A 22,293-nucleotide genomic window follows, 5' to 3' on the forward strand; every position below is an offset into this window, starting at 1 on the left:
CCATCACTGTAATGTCTACACTACAGTGCTAGACCAGTGCAGTACTTCTAATGTAGATATACCCTTAATGTCCTAGGGTGGGTCTATACTAGAAAATTAGATAGACCCAGCTATGTTGCTCAAGGGTGGGAAAAATCCACACCCTGGAGCCACACAGTTAAGCTGACCTAAATCCCCACATAGACAGCGCTAAATCATCAGAAGAATTCTAGCTGCTGCTGTTTGGGAAGATGGCTCATCTATACCGATGGAGAACCTCTCCTGTTGGTGTAGGTAGTGTCTACACTAAAGCACAACACCTGTGCTGCTGTAGCATTTCAAAAGTAGACAAGCCCCTAATCTCAAGGTCACTTACGCATTAAAATGTTGAGATGTCTTTTGTATAAAAGATGTTACAAAATAAGAGCCTATAACTTTACATTAAAACAGTTCCAGATTGTTTTGGTTGCTTCTAGAAATAATTGATTATAATTCTCACCCTGTTCAATTTCCATGGATCCCTGTAATGAGAAACCATAAGGAGAATGCAAGGAACTAAAGGGAACAGGAGTGGGGATTCTCCTTTTAAAGGTGCCTATCGAAAGATTTTTGCAAGAAGTGTTTGTTTAAAAGGTGACCTACGACGAGAGTTGCTGAGCATCTGCAACTCCCGTTGGTCTCAGTGGCACTGCAGATGTTCACCACCTCACCTCGCCAAATAAGGGCCTAAAATGGTAAAATCTTTTTATTTCAGCACCGTGGTCTAATGGTATGTCCACACTGCAGCAAGGTACCTGTGGCTGGCCCATGCCACCTGACCCAGGCTTGAGGGGCTCAGATTAATTGTGATGCAGATGTTTGGGTTTGGGCTGCAGCCTGAGCTCTGGGACCCTCCTACCTCACAGGGTTCTAGAGCCTGGTTTCCAGCCTGAATCTGTCTACAGTGAAATTAAACAGCCCCTTAGCCCAAGCCCCACGACCCTGAGTCAGCTGGCACAGGTCACTCATGGGTTTTTAATTGCAGTATAGATATACCCCTAGAGTCTGCAATTAACCATGCTGTGAGGGGCATTCAACACAATTTCAGATTCTGCTTCAGTTTAGGCCCTCCCCGCCCTAAGATGTAGCTGGCCAACTCACACTATGTGGTGATGGTGTTGGCATGCACCATACTGGGACATTCCATCAAAGCAGGATGTGGCTGGCTGTGTTGCTAGCATTCGGAGAGGAGGCCTATCCTGAAGAAGGGGGGTGGCAGGGGCACACGCACTCACTTTACAGTGTTTTCTCTGTGCAGTGTAATTTTTGTAAGGTATAAAACACCTACACTTGAATTAACAATTGTATTTTATGTAATTGAGAATTCAAGCGAAGGCAAGCTCTATGGGTAAGTTAGGAGAGTTAGTGAGGAAAAGATAGGGGATGTTGTGGTTTGCATATAGACTCACAGACTTTAAGGCCAGAAGGGTCATCTTGATCATTGAGTCAGATTTCCTGCACATTGCAAGCCACAGATCCTCACTCACCCCCTCCTCTAATAGACCCCCTAACCTCTGGCTGAGTTACTGAAGTCCTCAAATCATGGTTTAAAGACTTCAAGTTACAGAGAATCCACCATTTAAACCCGCAAGTGACCTGTGGCTCTTGCTGCAGATGAAAGTAAAGCCCCCCTAGGATCTCAGCCAATCTGACCTGAGGGAAAATTCCTTCAAAACCCCAAATATGGTAATCAGCTAAACCCTAAGCATGTGGGAAAGACCCTCCACCCAGACACCTGGGAAAGAATTCTCTGTAATAACTCAGAGCCCTCCTTCCCCTAATGTCCCATCACTAGCCATTGGGAATATTTGCTGCTAGCAGTCGCAGATCAGCTACTGGACATGGCATTGTAGGGAGTCTTACAATACCAACCCCTCCATAAACTTATCAAGCGCAGTCTTGAAGTCAGTTAGGGTTTTTGCCTCCGTATGTCAATGACACCCAGCTTTATGGCTCCATCTTGTTTGACCCAGCTGGTCCAGACTGACTGAATAGCAAAGATTGACTGAAACTGGGTATTGGTATTGGATGAGGAGAATAGGGAAAGGGCAATTATTAATTTAACAAGAACATTCCGGGGGCTATGTTACAAGCAGGTCTTATAGCGTAAATGTTTTATATTTCAGAAGTTAGTTTTCAAATATGAACCCAAAATTGCAAATGTGTAATCCAATGTATTGGCGGCATGAATTCAGTCACTGCGTGTTTCCTCCCAACGGAGCACACCCTTGTTCCTAAATATGCTTCTGTTTAGAATCTAGTTTTCAGTCTTTTGTTTTGGAAACATGCACTGTCAACCTACTTTACAGCTGGAAAAAAAATCAAGCCAGCAAATTCTTTCATGAAACTGAAACCTGCACAATGATCTAGCAAAGTGCTGAGTGGACTATTTGATCCTGAGGTATAGAGGTGCGAGCATGCTGTGAAAGACTGAGATGTAGGGCCAGATGCTACTGTCAGCTCTGTAAATCTCAATAGTTACTACAGTAAATTAAGGATGGTAGATATTGCCACCCTTGAAAAGGGACAGATTCCACAGAAATGGTCATGTTTTAACCAAAATATTTGTTTAGTTCAAAGAAATATTCACACTATTATCTATAGATCTCAAAGTGGACATGTATTATCATCCCAAATTTACAGATGGGAAAACTAGGGGCTTGTCTACATTGGTACTTTACAGGGCTGCAGCTTTCTCACTCAGGGGCGTGAAAAAACACCCCATTGAGCACAGCAAGTTTCAGTGCTGTAGAGTGCTAGCGTAGACCGTGGATCAGCACTCTGCCATGAATGCGGCAGTGCTTTAACGTTGGCAGTGTAGACTAGCCCTAAGTCACAGAGAGACTAAATAACTTGCCTAAACCAACAGAATGAGTCAATGCAAACTCAGGAATAGAACACACAACCCAAACTCTGCCTGATGTGCAATCTAACATTAGATCACAACTCTACAAGAAATGAAAATCTTATAACAATTGTGTCTGGAAATTGACTTTAGAGTGTGCTCTGGTCATAAGAAAAAAGTTTTTTCTCAGTGGCAATGTCACAGATTTAATGTAGGATAGCATTTCTCAAACTCGGGGTCCGCAAGAGTACTCCAGGTGGGTCTGTCGATCCTGCTGATCAACTGATCTTCCTTCCTTCCTCCCTCCCAGCACCTCCTGCATGCTGCTGAAAAACTGTTCCCCAGAATGCAGAAGGCACGAGGAGGGAGATGGGGCAGGGGTGGACTGGGGGCAGGAAGAGGTGGGGTGGGGATGGGGCCTTGGGCTGAGTGGGGGGGTTGAGGGGCTGCAAAAAAAATTAAATCAAAATGGGGGTCCTTGGGTTGCTAAAGTTTGAGAACTACTGATCTAGGATATGAGAATCAAATTTTTTCCCCCTTCTTGTACATCATATACTGGTAACAAAAGTTTAGCAGGCCAAAGGACTGCCTGAATGATACATAAACACAGAATTATAAAACAATTAGATGGATATTATAGGACCAAACTGGATGGCTTCCATAAGGGAAAACATTCACCTCTAATTCTAGTAGAATTCTTGGATTTTGTTAGAAAAATAATAAAGAAGCAGCTCATACGATAATACTGACTTTCAAAAAGCCTCTGTCCAAGTCCTTCCCAATAGGTTATTAAGGAAACTAGGTAGTCATGGGGGGAGAGGTAAAGAACTTTCATAGAACCAGCCTACAAACAAAACACAAATCAGGAATAAATGGTCAGTTTTTAGCCAGGCAAAAGATTAAGAGTAAGGTGCTCCAACTTCAGTACTAGGACTTGTGTTGTTTAATATAGTAATTAATTATCAGAAAACAGTGAAGTGGCAAAATCTGCAAGTGACACAGTCTTTACAAACCTACATTATTCTATGTGGAGGTTTAGATTATGTGGAGCTTTAGATGGTCCTAAGGAGGCCAGGTGAATGAGTAGCATGATAGCACATGCAAATGCAATGTTGACAGGTGCACAGCAGTGCAGACTAGAAGGAATCATTTGAAATATTTGTACACATTACTGGGTTCCAAAGTAACTGAAATCACTCAGGAAAAAAAGACCAGGAGTCAATGTAGACAATTCAATGAAAACTTCTGCTCAGCATGCAATGACAAATTAGAGAAGCAAACAAAACAGGCTATATAAAGAATGGGTTAGAAAATAATACTGAAAATATCACAGTGCAGTTTAATAAATCAAGTCTTCATTGGAATACAGTTCTGAGTTCTGGTCACCCTATCTCAAAAAAAAAAAGTTGAAATAGAAGAGGTCCAGAGCCATGCAACAAAAATGATCAGTGGAATGGGGAGACATCCACATGAAAAGAGACTAAGAATGCTGGAATTGTGTAAAAAGGAAAAAAGTCAGAGGGGATAAGAGAGAAATACAGAAAATAATGAATGTTAGAGAGAAAGTCAACTGGGTGCTCCCATTTACCCATTCTTATACAAGAACCAGGGGATAGCCAAGCAAAATACATAAATTAAAAAAATAAAGAGGAATTTTTTTTCATACAACACAATTAACTTATGAAACTTCAGTGCCACAAAATATATTTGAGTCAAACAGCCTAGTAGGAGTCAGAAAAAAATATAATATTTACATGGAAAATGAAGAAATCTTCTATTATAGTAAAGAAGATTATACCGTATATACTCATTCATTAGCCCATTTATAAACCAACCCCCCAAGACGGATAGGTAAAAATAGCAAAAACTGTATGACCCTTTCATAAGCCAACCCTATATTTCAAGGGTTGGAAAACTTTGGCTCCTTGCCTGCCAGGGTAAGCCACTGGTGAGTCAGGACCTTTTATTTACCTGCAGCGTCTGCAGGCACAGAGCTCCCAGTGGCCACGGTTTGCCATTCCTAGCCAATGGAAGCTGCAGGAATTGGAGCCACTTCCCACAGCTCCCATTGGCTGGGAACAGCAAACCATGGCCACTGGGAGCTGAGGGGCTCTGTGCCTGCAGACGCTGCAGGTAAATAAAAGGTCCTGACCCACCAGTGGCTTACCCTGACAGGCCAGGAGCCAACGTTTTCCAATGCCTGCTATATTTTAAAAGTCGGTGTCACAAGAAACACTCAAAAGTTTTGCTAGAATTATTTTAATGTAATCTAATGAAAAACCTCTTATAATAACTGAACAATTACAGTCAATATTTAAAAATCAGTAAATGGATATTTCAAACAAGTAACTTAGAACAATATCAGACTTTAAAAAGTCTTAAAATCCTTCAAAGTCTGCATCAGTCTCTGATTCACCAAACAGTTCATTAAACTGTACTTCAGTCACAGCTGCACCTGCATTGTCAAAGTGGATGTTGGCAGTGTCGTCTTCAGACTCATATTCCTTCTCATCCTCAGCCTCTGTTGTGTCATCATCAGATATGGCATCATCTTCTGACCTGTCGAGTGCATTGCTGACACAGCATTTCCAAAATGATTTTTCTATCCTTTCCGAGGGAATGGACACCCAGGCATTCTTGACCCACTGAGCGACAAGACTGATTTCGAGCTTCATAAGATTCCCGCCTTTTGTCTATTTTGCCATACCTTAGCACATCCATTCAAACCACATTTTGCATAGCCTGTCTTTAAAGGATTTGTTCAGGCAGACATCAAGCGGTTGTAGAACTGAAATTAAGCCTCCACGTATTACAACCAAAGTAGTTTTCATATTTTTGGCCACATTTTTCACCTCATCTGTCTTGTGTGCCCTGAACACGTCCCAGACGAGCATAGCCTGTTTCTTGAAAAGTGCTCCTGGTCTCTTATTCTACACTTTTTCCAGCCATTCTAGTCCCACTTTCATCCATCCATCCATCCCTTTTAGTGTGCACGTACAATGACACCAGCAGGAAATTTCATGTTTTTAGGCAAGGTTTTTCTTTTAAAAATAACAACAGGAGGAAGCTTTGATCCATTTGCCAAACATGATAAAACCACCATAAAATGGATTTTTTCTTGGCCAGTGGTTTTAATTAAAACTGCTTTTTCACCAACACCAGTTACTGTTCTGTTGCTTGGAGATTGAATGTCATCAGTGTTTCGTCCATATTTCCTATTTGTGACAGTTCAAATGCATATTCCTTTTGATATTTTATAATAAACCTTTGGAAAGATTCGATTTTTTCTTCCAGATCTCTCAGCAGCTTTTGCGCTATCTTTGTTCGCTGACGAAGACAGAGACCATGATGGTTCATGAAGCAAGTGCACTAATCCGCTGATGCAACAAACACCGAAGGCTTTACTGACTAGTATTTGTCGTCCTTCGACATTTGCAGAGCACGCAGATGAATTCCAGTTCTAGTGACAATGTACCCATTTTGTCCACATTCAACAACCCAATTATCGAGATCTTTCTCCAGCTCAGGAAATGAAGCGGACCTCATTGGACATTTTTTCTTGCTTCTTGGCATGTCTTTTAGTGGTGTTTTTTTTTTTTTGCCATTCTCTTACTTGCTTCTCATCGATACAGAATTCACAAGCAGCGGCACAATTACTGTTTACTTCTACATATTCAACAACTTTAAGTTTCAACGCTGTGTGATAAGCAGTTTTCTTTTGATTTCACCATTGTTCATTTTAAATACTAGTATGAAAATAGATTATTATTATAGTTATAGATTTTGTAGGACTTAATATAGGAATGTCACCTGCTTTATCACTGTCAAATTATTTTTGTTCTTTGTTTATTTCAAAGCAGCACTGTAGATTGGCATGTCTGTGGCAATAATAGGCTATTTAAATTTTATTAGAGATTCCATCAATTCTGTGAGTTATATTTTCATATTGGCTCGAGACTTACGAGGTTCATTTGCAGACATGCATGAAGAGATCAAATTACACAGTAGCGGACTGACACCAGTGCTATAGTACTATCGTTCACTGTATTTGTCTGATTGGCTTGTAAGGTATAGAATTTTGTGAACTGCATGGGTCAAATGTCATGCAGATCTGCAGCACTGTTCTTTTAGTATTCATTTCAAGCCAATCTAGTCCACTAAACAAAGCCTTTGCAACTTTAAAAGGCTGCAGTATTGAGATCAATAAACAGGATGGCAAACTTTGGTTCCTGGCCCATTAGGGTAAGCCACCGGCGAGTTGGGATGTTTTGTTTACCTGGAGCGTCCGCAGGCATGGAGCTCCTCAGCTCCCTGTGGCCATGGTTCACCGTTTCCAGCCACTTCCCGCAGCTCCCATTGGCTGGGAATGGCGAACCATGGCCACAGGGAGCTGAGGGGCTCCATGCCTGCGGACGCTCCAGGTAAACAAAACGACAGTTTATTAGATATTCAATTCAATTATTCCACAGAGTTTAAAATCATAAAATTTTGGTGTAGACCCATTTATAAGCCGATCCCCACTCTTTGATGCTTCACTTTTTAACCAAAAATATTCGGTTTATGAACGAGTATATACGATATTTTTTCTTTTTTTAGAAGGGATCTAAAGCCTCATGCTTTAGATCCTATGCCAACCACTGACTGACAAGGTTTAGGAAGATATCTCGCTATGGCCTACTTTAGGATTTCTTGTACCTTCCTATAAAACATCTGGTACTGGCCAGTCTCAGAGATAGATACCGGATTAGACAGACCATCACTCTATTATAGCACCTATAGTCTCATGCCCCCAGTTACACATGTAAAAGCTCTTACGCAGCACAGGTATAAGTGACTGGCATGTAGTAATCAATTCTGCTGATGCACAAGGACCAGAATCCAACTCACTCTCTCTTATCTCCACAGTGCGAACAGGAGCAAGCAGTAGTAAATATTTGTATACCATCAGTAGGCACGCTCACTGACGGAACAGCCAGGGATCTGCTGTGTAAGAATTTGCCATTTTTCCAGAGTTGCTTTTCAAAGCAGAGTTGAATTTTAAGCTGTCATCTACCTTAGATAGATTAAACTGAACTCTTGGTCTTCTTCAAAGCTGTTCAATTAACATAGACTTGACTTCATGTGACTCCACATATTTCAAGTAATTTAAAGATCCAAATACAAACTCCAGCACTGACGAATCTGTGGATTTGTGACACTCCTGGAAGACTTTATGTCTACAAGCCAATTAATGGCTTACAATGAGACAAATCTCGGACCAGCATAATTTTGCTCCAAAACCATCCTTGGTATTTAAAAGGAAAACTTCACACATGCACAGCTAACAATTTGAAATTTCCAAAGATCCCCTTTCAACATAAATATACTGAGAAATGATTTGACTTCATCAAATAATTTGAAACTTCAGACTCCTGAGATGAACAAATGAGCAAAGTTTCCTCTTAATTGGTTTACTTCATCGTGACAGATTGGATCACAGAAACCCTCTTGGGAGCTGTTACCCGATGTGCCAAGACTACTTCTACCCCTGCCTTCCCTGCCAGTTTGGGGTCCCAGCACCCTGTCTTGCTGAGCCAGACACTCCCGTCTGCTCCAACAAAGACCCAAGGTCTGAATTACTTGCCCCAAGCTGCAGGTTTACCTGAAAACAGCTCACAGAAATGTGCTTGTCTTTAACACTCAGATGCCCAACTCCCAATGGGGTCTAAACCCAAATAAATCCGTTTTACCCTGTATAAACCTTATGCAGGGTAAACTCATAAGTTGTTCGCCCTTTATAACACTGATAGACAGACGTGCACAGCTGTTTGCTCCCCAAGTATTAATACATATTCTGAGTTAAATAAGTAAAAAGTGATTTTATTAAATACAGAAAGTAGGATTTAATGGTTCCAAGTAGTAACAGACAAAACAAAGTTACCAAACAAAATAAAACAAAACGCACAAATCTATGTCTAATCAAACTGAAGACAGATAATCTCACTCTCAGAGATGCTTCAGTAAGTTTTTTCCTCAGACTGGACACCTTCCAGGCCTAGGCACAATTCTTTCCCCGGTACAGCTCTTGTTCCAGCTCAGGTGGTAGCTAGGAGATTCTTCATGATGGCTCCTCTCTCCGCTTTGTTCTCTTCCACCTCTTTATATATCTTTTGCATAAGGCAGGAATCCTTTGTCCCTCTCTGGGTTTCCACCCCCTCCTTCTCAATAGAAAGACACCAGGTTGAAGATGGATTCCAGTTCAGGTGACATGATCACATATCACTGCAAGACTTCATTGCCCACTTGTCAGCACACACACATACAGGCAGATGGCTACACTGGCACTTTACAGCGCTGCAACTTTCGCGCTCAGGGGTGTGAAAAAACACCCCCCTGAGCGCTGCAAGATACAGTGCGGTAAAGCCTCAGTGTAAACAGTGCCGCAGCGCTGGGAGCGCGGCTCCCAGCGCTGCAAGCTACACCCGTAGAGAATGTGGAGTACGTGCAATGCTGGGAGAGCTCTCTCCCAGCGCTGGCGCTGCGACCACACTCGAAACTTCAAAGCGCTGCCGCAAGCGTAGCCATACCCTTACAGGTAAAACACAGCCATCTGCAGACAATTGTCCTGTTTAATGGGGGTCATCAAGATTCCAAACCACAATTAATGGCCTACACTATGTATAATTACAATAGGCCCTCAGAGTTATATTTCATATTTCTAGTTTCAGATGCAAGAATGGTACATTTATACAAATAGGATGATCACAATCAGTAGATTATAAGCTTTGTAATGATACCTTGCAAGAGACCTTTTGCATGAAGCATATTCCAGTTACATTATATTCACTCATTAGCATATTTTTATAAAACCATATAGACTGCAACATCACAATTATGTCTGAACAAACATCACAAAACGCAGAACTGTGTTCCTGAAATGTCAGATTGGGTTTGAGGCATTTTGTGGTATGCATCATGATCTTGAAGTCCTATACTTAGGAAAAGGAAATCAGCAGAAACTGGAGACATATCTGGAAGCAGCATTTTAGGCATACTTTGGTGAGGGGGCAGGCAATAGAAAACAAAATAAATACCAGCTGCCAGTAGAAAGAGCATTGGCAGGACCCTCTCCAAAGTTAAGACCCCCAATGGGCAAACATTTACTCACATGCTTAACTCCAATTAGATGACTCACTTGCTAAAGTTAATTACATGCCTACGTGTTTTAAGGATCAGGGTCTAAGGCTGCAGTCAGCTTCCATTATGAAGCTCTATTTTGGTTCCCCTATAACTTTGGCTTGGAATATTGCCAGACTTACTCTGGAGGCAAAGAAGATCCTACAACCTTTGAGGACAATCCACCAAGCTGAGTTACAGGTACTTAAATATCTACCCTGAATCTTTGCCTTTTTTTCCTGAAACTTGTTTCCCTTCGGCTAAAAAGTAGCTCATGCTCCTTGAAAGCTGAGACACCAGCTATACTTGTAGAAAGCAGATTGCAATCAGGCAAAGTTAACAATTTTTTGTTGTGGTTAGTCCCTCCTTTTGTCAAGGTAAATGGGAAGGGTTTTGCCTTTAATGTAAAGATTGACACTAGGTAGATCTATGAACATGTTAATCTCAATGGGATTGTTTCACTTTAGGAAGAGTGTTGGTGACAACTAACAGGTTCCTTTAGTGCAGTTAATAGAGGGCCTGTGCTTCTGAAGGTAGAGGGTAAGGGTTTAAGGCTTTGCAGCTGTATGTAGTTTTATTATGGCAAAGCAATAGTCTCTTCAAATATAAGTCTGCAACTATACTTCTGTTATAAGGCTGTGCTTCAGTCTAAATCCAACCCCCCCCCCCCAATTTAAAAAACCTCATGTGTTCATGTTTTTAGGTTTGTCTTTTTCCCAGTGAGAACGTTTTCTGTGTATTTGGAGGGAGCTGAGTAAGAACACTGTGGAGTTACAAGACAACGTGATCACTAAAATGTTTTCTTTTGGAAATATCTGCAAAGTGTCAGTTTATTTGTGCCTCTCTTCACGGCTACCCCTCTGATACTTAGCACAAAAACTGACACCTTGGTAAATTCTGACATTGGCTCAAGCAGGAGGCAGTTTTAAGAGAAGGAAGATTAATATATTTATGAAACTGCTTTTTATCTGAAAACTGGACTGGATTATGTGTAGATGAAGTTGATGGAGACTAACCAAGGCAATAGAGCATATTTTCATTGCTGAACTGTGAACAAACCACAGCTACTTCTCTAAAGGGGAAACAAAGTCTATTTGCATTTTTTCTCAATTGAGAATTTTTTTTATTACGTGGGCAGTGTAAGAGCTGATGTCCTTTACTCTCAGTTTCATTTCTTTTAACGCCTGAGCCTTGTAAATGACAAATAGTTAACTACACTGCCCAGCTCCAGTTCTGCTATGAGCTTCACATGGGCAGCCCATTGTGCCTGTGTTGAGCTCATTGCAAGCTCTGGACCTTAATGACCTTGTTTTTTTAAAAATCATTTTCCTTTTGGAGTATATAAACGGATAACATGCAGAGCTAGTAGTATCACTCTACATAGCCCTAGTGTGTATATACCTAGAATGATATGCCTGTTTAGGAAGCACATGAGAGAGGAAAAACACAAAGAACGGGAACAAATTTGATACAAGGATCAGTTCACAGGAATACTGCATGAAGAGAGATTGAGGGAGCTAAATGTATAGAATTTAGAAACTACTTAGAAGGAACGTGATCATAGCCTATCAAATACCATCAAAGTAACTATTGATGAAGGAAGGGAATTTTTTATGGCCTCCGTAGACAAATGGAGCAATGGCTTGAAGTGAAAGGTTTGTGCTAGAAAAAATACTCTTTACAGTAAGAGCAACTGAGAAGTGCTCTAGCCTACCAAGGGAGCAGGCTGAAGCATCTTGGTCAGCTGCAGAACCTGACCTTTTGAAATGGAAGTTTTATCAGGGTACGGCCAGACTACCCCGCCGTATTGGCGGGTTAAAATCGATTGCTCGGGGATCGATATATCGCGTCTAATCTAGACATGATATATCGATCCCCGAGCGCGCTTATATCGATTCCGGAACTCCATCAACCCCAACGGAGTTCCGGAATCAACACGGAGAGCCGCGGACATCGATCCCGCGCCGTCTGGACGGGTGAGTAATCCGATCTTAGATATTCGACTTCAGCTACGTTATTCACGTAGCTGAAGTTGCGTATCTAAGATCGATTTCCCCCCCCTAGTCTGGACGAGCCCTGAGGGACTTCAATGGCAGCTGACCCTATGATTGTATGTAAGTAACTAGGCTCTGCAGCTGCAATGCCACAAGGTATTAGTGTCGTGGCACAGCTTAAAAGCTGACATGCAACTCACTCTGCCAACATACAGCACTATAAAATCTCAGGTGTGTTCTATATCCTAGTCCCGAGTTACAAAATGTGTGTTTAGAAGCATGTAATGATAGAATAGGGAAAACAACAGTGGGTTACTCAACAGCCGCATAAAATCTATGCAGCTTCTTCCAGCCCCAAGAAAACAATATTGTCTTCCCTAATTTGCTGCTATAAGCAGTCTTCTTATTCTCCACTCTTGGTTCATATTTGAGGTGACAACTGTAGTAAATAAAACATTTCAAACCATATCTGGGAGAAAACCCCTTTGATTACTTTGTTGGAACCACTGTCTTTTGGCATAAGCAAAAATACAGTCTGGATACTGCTATTCCCAGCTAGGAAAACAGAAGTAAGCATGTGGGCTAGAATTGCCAAGAATCATGATTTGTGTTTCAAACTCAGAGCGTGACAGACTAAATGGGATGCATCTAGCTCCACATCTGTGTATGGAGCCAGCTAATAGATGAACTCTCTGTGTTATGCAAGTGTGATCTGTAAACTCAGATCTATAGAAACTAATGGGGATAGTTGGATAGAAGTTGGGCAACCATCAGAACCAGCAGAGACAATACACCTTCAGCACTTTTTTTTTCCCCTAGCAAAAGGAAACATCTGGCCCCATGTGATAGGGCAGTAGCAAACATTGTTTTGGACACTTGCAGTGTCCCATTTGCAATCTAGGTTTTTATTGGAGAATCATAACAACTGGAGAAAACATATTAACATAATAATTTCAAACACAAGGAGTTGTGCCTTTGAAAACCCACTGTCTTCCAGCTCAATCCCTAACATTTAAAGAAAGGCTGCAATCCCTTCTGTAGGAGTTGCTTTCTCTGTGATTGCCTGGTTGGGACTAAATGCCCCAGTGTGAGTTGCTTCTTACAGGAACATTTCCCAGCATTCATTTCTAGTAGTTGTCTCTCCCAAATTTAAAAGGCCAAGCAACTGTAGCCTTAAAGGTCGCATTTTGCATCTCCCTCTCTGGTAACTATTCTGAGCTGTCCCCCCACCCTGGCTTTTCCTGTCTCTCTCATTCATATCTTACACCCAAGTACTACAAGAGAGCCAAAAAGGGGCTGAGGAAAGTCAGAAGAGAAAAATTCTGTAACAGACTTCTGTAACTAATACGAGAGTTACTTTTTCTGTTGTTCCAAGTTGCCTGAGCCTCTGACTTGTTTAAGATTTATCTAGATTACTCCCCATTGAGAGTGACTAGTAAATGGTATACACACAACTTAAAGAGATGTGGGGAAAAAAAAGTTAGGACGCTGAAGTTACCTTAGCAGTAAATGAAAGCTGTATGTTGAGCTAGATTTCTCTTAATAATACTCCTTATAAATTAAACATGCACCTTAAATTAAGACCACTGAAACTGCAATGCTGCTCAAAAATATGCCTAAGGGTCCATTCCTGCAGATGGGGATGACTGGGACATAAAATCATCCCTACCACACCTTTTTCCTCTGTCATCTCTCTGTGGCAGAGGAGTCTGGCAGGAAAGAAGGTGACAAAGCTGTTACAATGGTACTGTACCTCAGAATTCCCCTTGAAATAAAAAGAATGAGCAGTGTCCAAAGCACCAGGTTTACAGCTGCTTTACACTGCCTGTGTGGATTCAAGAACCGGGCCCCTGGGGTGGAATCCTGGTCCCACTGAAATCAAACGCAAAATTTCAACTGAGTTCACTGAGCCAGGATTTCAACCCAAGTGTCTTATTACTGCAGTTATTTAGTGCACGTTAATCAGGGTTAGCTGTTATACCTCTCTTTGCTTCTTAGCACACTGAGTCAATCTCTGTTTCAAGCAAATACATTAGTTGTCCATGATCATTTTTTCTCTTGCCAGTTCTTTGTGCTCCCTTTCCTTCTCTTTGAAAGGAGTTCAAATAATCTTGCAGCACATCCTTTATTCCCTTTAGAACTATGTAATGAAGTTATCTGCTCTCTTGCCCTAATGCTGTGTTGCCAGATACAGGTTCTTCGACTTTTCAGAATGAATTGAATGCTGCTTGTTGTTGACCATGCAGCTGAAACATTTTCCTTCTGGTCTTGAGCGTTATCCTTTTGCTAACTTTGTTAAACAATTCCTGGTGTTCCTCTGTTCCAAAAACTGAATACTAACCTTCTGCTTCATCGAGCAGCAGAGAGATAAAATGCACAGAAAGAACCCCAAAGGATAAAAAGAGAGCAAGGCTCAAAGCCCTGCACAGAAAGTCAATTCACATTTCAGCGCAAAGCTTCTAAAAGTTTTTAATTATTATGCAAACTCATCTTAATCCTTTCATGCCCAGAGCTAGTTTTTTCCTATCACAAGCCCCACTGCTAACGATGGGCTGGCAAAGAACAAGAAGTTCACATCTATCCAATATTACTATGCTAATGTTATCTTTACTTGATTCTTCACTAGACCACACTGTTTACTTATGTTTTTTTTTTAAATTAACCAATTAATACATCTCTAAAGTGCTATTTCAATTGGGCTCATTTAAAATATGGCAATAGTTTCTAAGTCCACAGTCTAAGTGTAGTGTAAATTTAAATTCAAGAGGGAATGTAGCAAATAGAACTGTAAATCAGAATACATCATTATCTGAATTTCTGTCGTTAAGATGAGATGTACTTTGACTAGCATATTTTCCAGGGCTTTAAAGGCAATGCTACTCAGATCCATATGGTGCACACAAAATGCTTTTAAATTTTCAATCTCCCCATGTTTATGCACTAATGTGTCTGCTTTCCTTGCACCCTCCTACTGTATTTGGATGCATTTTCAGTATTTTATCTATTGCTGTTGCCATGGTGGGCATTAAACTGACACAAGAGGAAAAAGATGACATTACATATCCTCAGCGGAACATAGCTGGAGCTTGACTGAGCAGAATCTTGATGCATTATACTTTCTGTTTAACTACAGGTAACAATCTGTTTGAGGTGGCTCCCTGTATTACCTTCTAAACTCAGTCTTTCTTCTGACTAAGGCTTCACTATCATAACATTGTAATAGTTGAGTGTAAAGTATGCTAGTTCTTTGAACAGAAGTCTGTGCCCAGAGTGCTCCCTTGAATTATTAGCTGTCTCTGTGCTGATGGAAATACAGCATTGACTATTATGTAGGCAAGAAAAAAATGCATGAAATAAGAGGAAAATACTACATGGGTCTGATTTTAAGTATCAGAAAGTGTTAAGCTAAGTCCTGGATGTTCTACAGAGCAACAGATAAAAGGGAACAGTCATAGTGCGCTTGTCCAGTGAGCTGTAATTTAAAAAGGTACAAAGAGGTTTCAGTGTAGCATGATGAACTCTGCAGCGCTGCTGTATAGCGGTACCTAAAACATGCTGGGTCTTCAGCACTCTTTAAATAGTTTTCTATATGATAAAACAAAAGCACCTTAAAAATACTTGTCCATCAGGTGACTTACTGTTTATCTCACTCATTTTTATAACTGAAATATGTGAAAACAGGTCCTAGTTTCAATTTGGCTAAAACCTTCACAGCCTGTAGGGAACAAATTCCTTTTAAATTGTTCATACAATTCTTATCAAGCAGCTGGGTCTGTTAAAGGAAAAAGAAATAAGGAAATCTAATCTCCCTCACCATGAAAAATACTCCCATGCCTTTTTGATCCCAAAGGAAGATCAAAACATCATGTGAAGATTTTCTTCTGAATTTCTGTTTTCCAAATCTTATTTCTTAATAACTTATTGCCCATTTCAGCTGATCCTATGGCTCTCTTCTAAATCTACTCTTCAATAAGCTAGGAGAGTCGAGCATAGAGCAGGAAATGGGGAGGCAGCACATATGTTAAAATCCCTACTGGGTAGGAAGCCATGTGGCTAGGGCATTCACCTGAGAGGTAGCCAATCCCTGTTCAAATCCCTTTTCTTCCTTAGGCATAATGGGGACTTGAACCAGAGATCTCCCACATTCTGAGTGAGTACCCTAATTCACTAGGCTAAAGGTTATAAGAGAGGGTCTTCTGCCCTGGCTCCATTGTGTGAACTCTCCTGAGGGGCCTGATCCAATAGGTGTGCTTAGAGGCGGCCAACCAGATTAGGCTCCCACACATGACTTAGGTGGCCAAACACCTACCTTCCCTAGTTTGTGAATCGCTCTGGGGCTTATGCTGTAGATAAGCACCCAGGCATTTAGAGTAAGGCAACAGTGAGCCCAGAGGCAGGGGTGGATTGGGGGTGGGGCCTGGGGCAGAGCCGGGGGTCTAGTACTCCCTGGCACATAGGAAAGTCAGGGCCTGTGGCACCAAGTGAATTTAGGGACCTATGTGGGTAGGTGGCTGCCAAGGGGGAGTTCTGTAGATCACGGTGGTACCTACAAGCAGAACTCAGGCACCTAAGGATCTTTGAGGATCGCACCCTAAGTACATTTACTTTTGCTTTTGTTCGATTAGATCAAGACTGGGCAAACTTTTTGGGCTGAGGGCCACATCTGGGTGGGGAAATTGTATGCAAGGCTGGGGCAGGGGGTTTGGTGCAGGAGGGAGTGTGGGGTGTGGGAGGGGGTACAGTGTACAGAAAGGGGCTCAGGACAAGGGATTGGGGCAGAGGAGAGGTGCAGGGTGTATGAGGGGGCTTAGGGCAGGGATTTGGGGTGCAGAGTAGAGGAAGGGGCTCAGAGCCGGGGTGCAGGAGCGGTGCAGACTGTGGGAGGGGGCTCAGGTCAGGGGGTTGGGATGCAGGAGGGGTGCACGGTGCAGGCAGGGGGCTTAGGGCAGAGAGTTGGGGAGTGGGGTGCAGGAAGGGTTTGGGCTCTGGGGTGGCAGCGGCAAGCACTGGGGCCAGGGTAGGCTCCCTGCATGCCTGCCATATCCCCAGCCCCACGTCACTCCAGGAAGTGCTGCAGCCCCTGGGGGAGTGGGGACGGAGGGCTCCGCATGCACTGTCCTTGCCGTGCCTCCAGGTACCTCCCCTGAAGCTTCCATTGGCTGTGGTTCCCCATTCCTGACCAGTGGGAGCTGCTGGGGGTGGTGCCTGGAGGCAAGGGCTCAGAGGCTGTGAGAATGTTGGGCCGGCCGCTGTTGAGAATGGCGTGGGGCCTGTGGCGGGGGGCAATCTCGTAGTTTGTCCACCCCCTCATTTGTTTGAGATCCCTTCAGTTGGTCACAAAGTACATCAGATCCACACACATCAACTACCACATAATGGATTTCTTCCCTGTCCAGAGTAATACTAGAGTTTCAGCATCTTAAATCTGACAGTGTCTGTCTAGTATCAGCTGTAGCATGGTTCTTACTTTTCACTGTAAGAAGAAATGTTTTTCAAGGTGAAGCCAATCCATCTTCTGACAAACCAGGGAATATATTTTTAAGAAAAAAGTTATTAACAATACTGAAAAATATAGTGAATCCTGTTCTGATCACATCATTAAAATGCAGAGGACTATTCTGGTGCTAGAATAATAAAGTGCACAGGGGAGCAATCTGTTGGAATGAGCAGCCAAACTGCTTGTTGTTCAGTTCTTCTCTAGGGTGTTGAGAGCTTGAGTGGTCTTCAAGTGTGTGAAACTTTCAGCTCAGGCAAGCTAAATATCTGTTTGTTTTTGTTAAACCATTTTCCTTCCATGGTTAAGCAGTATAACAAGCAGTGCTCAAATTGGGAGTGGGATGAATAACGAGGATATAATCCAGGCCCTTTTCTTAGCTTCTTTCTAAGAAAATGGTTTAACATTTCATCTAGTGGGAAGATTCAGTTTTTCTTTATGGAAAAATCGTTAGGGTAGACTAGGTATGTGCACCGTTTTCAAGAAGCAATATATTAAACTTTCAAGTTTAGATTATACTCATGATAAAGATATTAAAAGAAATAAAGGTAACTTGTGATATTTTCTATTTGGATTTGTCCTTTTGCTCAAAATCCACACATTTTCCCTTTTTATTACTTTGTTCCTTCCAATTTTAATTCATAGGATCTTACATCAGAAAAGTGGTTTGAGCTTAAATGAGGATTTAAACTATTTTTAAAAATGGTGCATTCATTATGCTCTTTCCTTCATGTCACTGTTGATCACCCTATAAAAACTTTGGGGAGATGGTTAAGGATCAAATAAACATTGCATAGTAAAAAGTAAAATGGTAACTAGCAACATGTATCTTTTTGAAATGTGCTTCGACCAGATTCTTAGTTCTCCTTTAACTGAGAAACCAAAGACTTTTTTTTTTCTCTCTAACAAAAAGTAACAATTTGAGAGAGAGAGAGAGAGAGAGAGAGAGAAGTCACTTCAGCATGGAAGATCGAACAGCTAGCCTCCTCCAGCTTTGAAAGAGTTAGATTTCACTGTCAAGTTGTGCCATCATCATTAACTCTGAAAAATGTCACGCTCCATTTGTACAAAGAAAATTTCATGAGCGGTCATTGTGAGGACAAAGTTGAAACAGGCTGGACCCTAAAATCTAGCTGTTTATTTCACACGGTCTCAAGGTCATTCATCTTGTTCCTTAGGAGGCAAATTCACAATGGTAGGGACCTCAAACCACAAACAGATCTATTTTGTTGCACCTTGCTTGATTCAAGATCAGAGTGGGTTGATAAGAAAATGTCACCTTTATTGAGTATAGCCCAATTATGATGATTTTGCTGTTTAGTCATTGTTAGCCTGGGAACATCCAAAATCAGCATTTCTCAAACTGTGAGGCTTGAGTCTTGTTCGGTTGCTCAGACAAGCCACTGGAAAACAGGGGATAGGATTGAGCCAGAGAAAAGGATTTCCTCCCCCTCCCATTATAACTTGGCAAAACCATAGCTCCTAGTATTCAGAACTGAACATGTACAACCTAGCAGAAGATCTTTGCTTTGCTGAACCCAAGAAAGACTAAAGAAGCTGCTGTGTCCTCATGTTTAAAACTGGTCTGACACAAAGCATCATTGGTAGTCCCTGGAGAAGATTTCCCATTCCCACCCAGTTGGCCCGATGTATTTTTTTTTCCAACAGATAAATGATGGGATTGGTGGATGCAGAATCCTGCTGCTTATGAATTAGATGAAAACAAGAATTTGTTTCTATATATATTGTCAGTTTTACCATGTAAACATACAGTACCAATCCAAAATCAGCACCACACAAAGCACGTACAGCACTTGATCGAATCTCTGTGTCCCCAACCAACATGAAATAAGATGTTTCTCACTATTCTCAAAGAACTCAAAGCCTCTGCAGCTTCACTCAAGCAAAAGAAAGGCTGTGAATTTTGGGAGGTGGGGGCGGAAGTGCAAGAATAACAAAACCTTCATTTTGAAGCAATTCAGTTTTTATTACAAAAGGGATTCAAATTTCACAATATTTTAGAAGTCAAAATAAGGGAGAAGCAAGCTTATCAGCCACATCAAACCCATATCTTGACTGCTTTTTAGCGCAAGACCAGGCAATTTTGTATGTTAATTAAAACAACTGCAGTAGGCAATAGCCACATTTTAACTGACAAAGGGGAAACGATTGCCCAATATTACTCTGTAGTCTGGTGCACAGGCAAGGAGAAGCAAAGGGGTCATCTGAGAAGGGCTAAAATGTAAAACCTCCAACAAGAACAATTCCTTTCTAGGTGCTAAAAACAGAAGCCAGATTTTGAGGGGCAGGAAGTGCGTTAATTAATTCCTGACCTATATTCAATACCCCAAGTAATGTTTGTCTCGTATTCCATAGATTTGTCAGTTTTCTAGATGGCTCTCTCCCAGCCTAGCCAAAATGATATACTCTGCATTTTCTACTTGAGGCAAACTGTTCACAAGATGGTGTTCGTTTAGATGTTTACAGTGAAGCAAAACCATCAATTTCATTCTTCTCACTCAAGCTGATTGCTTCAAAATGAAGGTTTTGTTATTCCTGCACTGCTGCTGCCCTCACCTCCCAGTGTCTGAAATTCACAGCCTTTCTTTCGCTTCAGTGAAGCTGCAAAGGCTTTGTGGCCCTGGTGTAAAACATACATCACTTGCTCATTAAAACTAAGCTTTTGAGGACATGGCTCATTTACTGACCTCTACTAACGGCCTGGGTTTGCGCTCTACTGCAAACCTGAAGTGGCAGAGTTCACAGTAACTGGTATTCGAAGAGGACAGCCAATGCTCCAGGCAGCTGCGATGAATAGTCCCCAGGGTTCCTGTACATTCACATGGAGAGAGCAGGTCTTCCTGACTGCTGCCTTCGTGGCAGATCCTGCACATTGGCCTGTCATTGAAAGGGCTGCCAAACAAGAAAGGGAAGTTACTGGTCAGTATATTAGGTTGTAAAGCACCTAATTTCTCTCTCTCAGCCCATGTTCCAACATAACAAGATGGGATATTCATGGCGTGTATACAGTTCACCCTTATTTATACATTAGCATACAGCATGATCCCCAGGCTAAAGATTGAAGGCACTTTGATATTCTTGTTCAAAAGTGCTGCTACTTCTGGTCTATGCAGTGACAAGCTGGAAGGAAGTCCTTAACAATTGGAGAAGGGTATATACAGACAATTTACTTACACTGACAAATTTATCATTTCCCACAATGTAGAGAAAGAAATACACCAGGAAACACTGGGGGGGGGGGGGAGGGGGAGTGAAGTACACTACAGGAGAAATCTCCAAGTGGAGCAGCGTATCCCAAAGTGGATGCCTGTTACAGAGACACTAGTCATGATTAATGCTAAGAATTTTATCATGGATATTTTTAGTAAAAGTCAAGGACAGGTCATGGGCAATACAGAAAAATTCAAAGAAGCCCCTGACTTTTACTAAAGATATCCATGATACTATAGGAAGGGACTGGACAGCTGCAGGGTGGCTGGGAGTTCTGGGGCCCCCACCACCCATGGGGGCTCAGAGCTCGAGGGTGACCCTGCCACCAGTGGCAGAGAGGATCTGCAGGGTCCCCTTCCCTGTGCCCACCCCCCTCCAGCAGCAGGGAGCACTGTGGGAATCCCCCAGCCTCCCATGGCAGCTGGGAGCTTCCAGGTATCCCCGCTGCCCATGGCAGCTGAGAGCTTGGGGGCCCTCTGCCTCAGGCGGCGAAGGTATCTTACAGATCCCTGCTGCTGTGGGAAACAGCAGGACCCTGCAGCTCCCAGGGATGAAGTCACTGAGGTCTTTGGAAGTTGCGGAAGTCCATGACCTCCATGACAAAATCATAGCCTTAGTCATGATCTGTGCCACTGAACTACAGGATAAGATGCGCGCGCGCACGCACACACACTCTAATTTAGCCTGAAATAACCCTGTGACAAACTGACCTCCAGGCATCACCAGGCTCTCTCTGCCAAGTATACGAGCAGAGTCTCTAAGCCAAGTGTGACTGGGCTCTAAAGAGATCCAAGATACTCTGGTTTGGTGAAGGCAGCACCACACATCTGGAGCAATTCCTTATGGCCAGCTAAGGAGCACCATTATTGGGTTCTGAAAAGAACAATGTGAGTCTTCTCAGCCAAAGGAAGGATCGCTTTTGATGGGGCACAGATGGGGGAGAGGAAGAGGATCTCTCCCTTACAAAAGCCTTAAGGACTCAGGCTATGGCTACACTTGAAACTTAAGTGCGAGTGTGGTCGCAGCGCCAGCGCTGGGAGAGAGCTCTCCCAGCACTGTGCGTAATCCACATCCTCTACAGGTGTAGCTTGCAGCGCTGGGAGCCGTGCTCCCAGCGCTGCGGCACTGTTTACACTGGCACTTTACAGCGCTGTATCTTGCAGCGCTTGGAGGGGGTGTTTTTCACACCCCTGAGCGCCAAAGTTGCAGCGCTGTAAAGCGCCAGTGTAGCCATGGCCTTAGTTCTCCCTTCTACAGACATGTGTAACTATCAGTAACACGCATGAAAAATAAATAAGAGCAGAATAAATCCCTGAAGTGCTAGAACTGTAACATGCTAGAGGGGCAGATTAAGTATCAGCCTTGAAATGCTTGGACTCCCGGGACCCACAATTTAAAATCCCAGCAGGATTAACATAGCCGTTCATTCAGCCAAGGCAGATAAATTGAATAAATTGCATTTTCATGTGTGTGAATCTTTTGGCTGAGACCCTGAAAACGCCAACCCTGTATAGATGCTTTGGGTTCACAGGACTTTCTTATAATAGTGTCTTTGT

At 42.4% G+C, this 22,293-nt stretch overlaps 1 protein-coding gene across 1 annotated transcript in view; it reads right to left on the reverse strand.

The window, feature by feature from the left end:
- Positions 1-22,293, reverse strand: part of MARCHF3 (membrane associated ring-CH-type finger 3) — a 119,038-nt gene that overhangs the window by 7,842 nt on the left and 88,903 nt on the right. The window contains exon 3 of the mRNA XM_050945968.1: positions 20,215-20,419. Coding sequence (XP_050801925.1) covers positions 20,215-20,419 — 205 coding nt within the window. The remainder of the gene's footprint in view (positions 1-20,214; positions 20,420-22,293) is intronic.

The sequence above is a fragment of the Gopherus flavomarginatus genome, chromosome 3 (genome assembly GCF_025201925.1).
Source record: "Gopherus flavomarginatus isolate rGopFla2 chromosome 3, rGopFla2.mat.asm, whole genome shotgun sequence".
NCBI classification, from domain to species: Eukaryota; Metazoa; Chordata; order Testudines; family Testudinidae; genus Gopherus; species Gopherus flavomarginatus.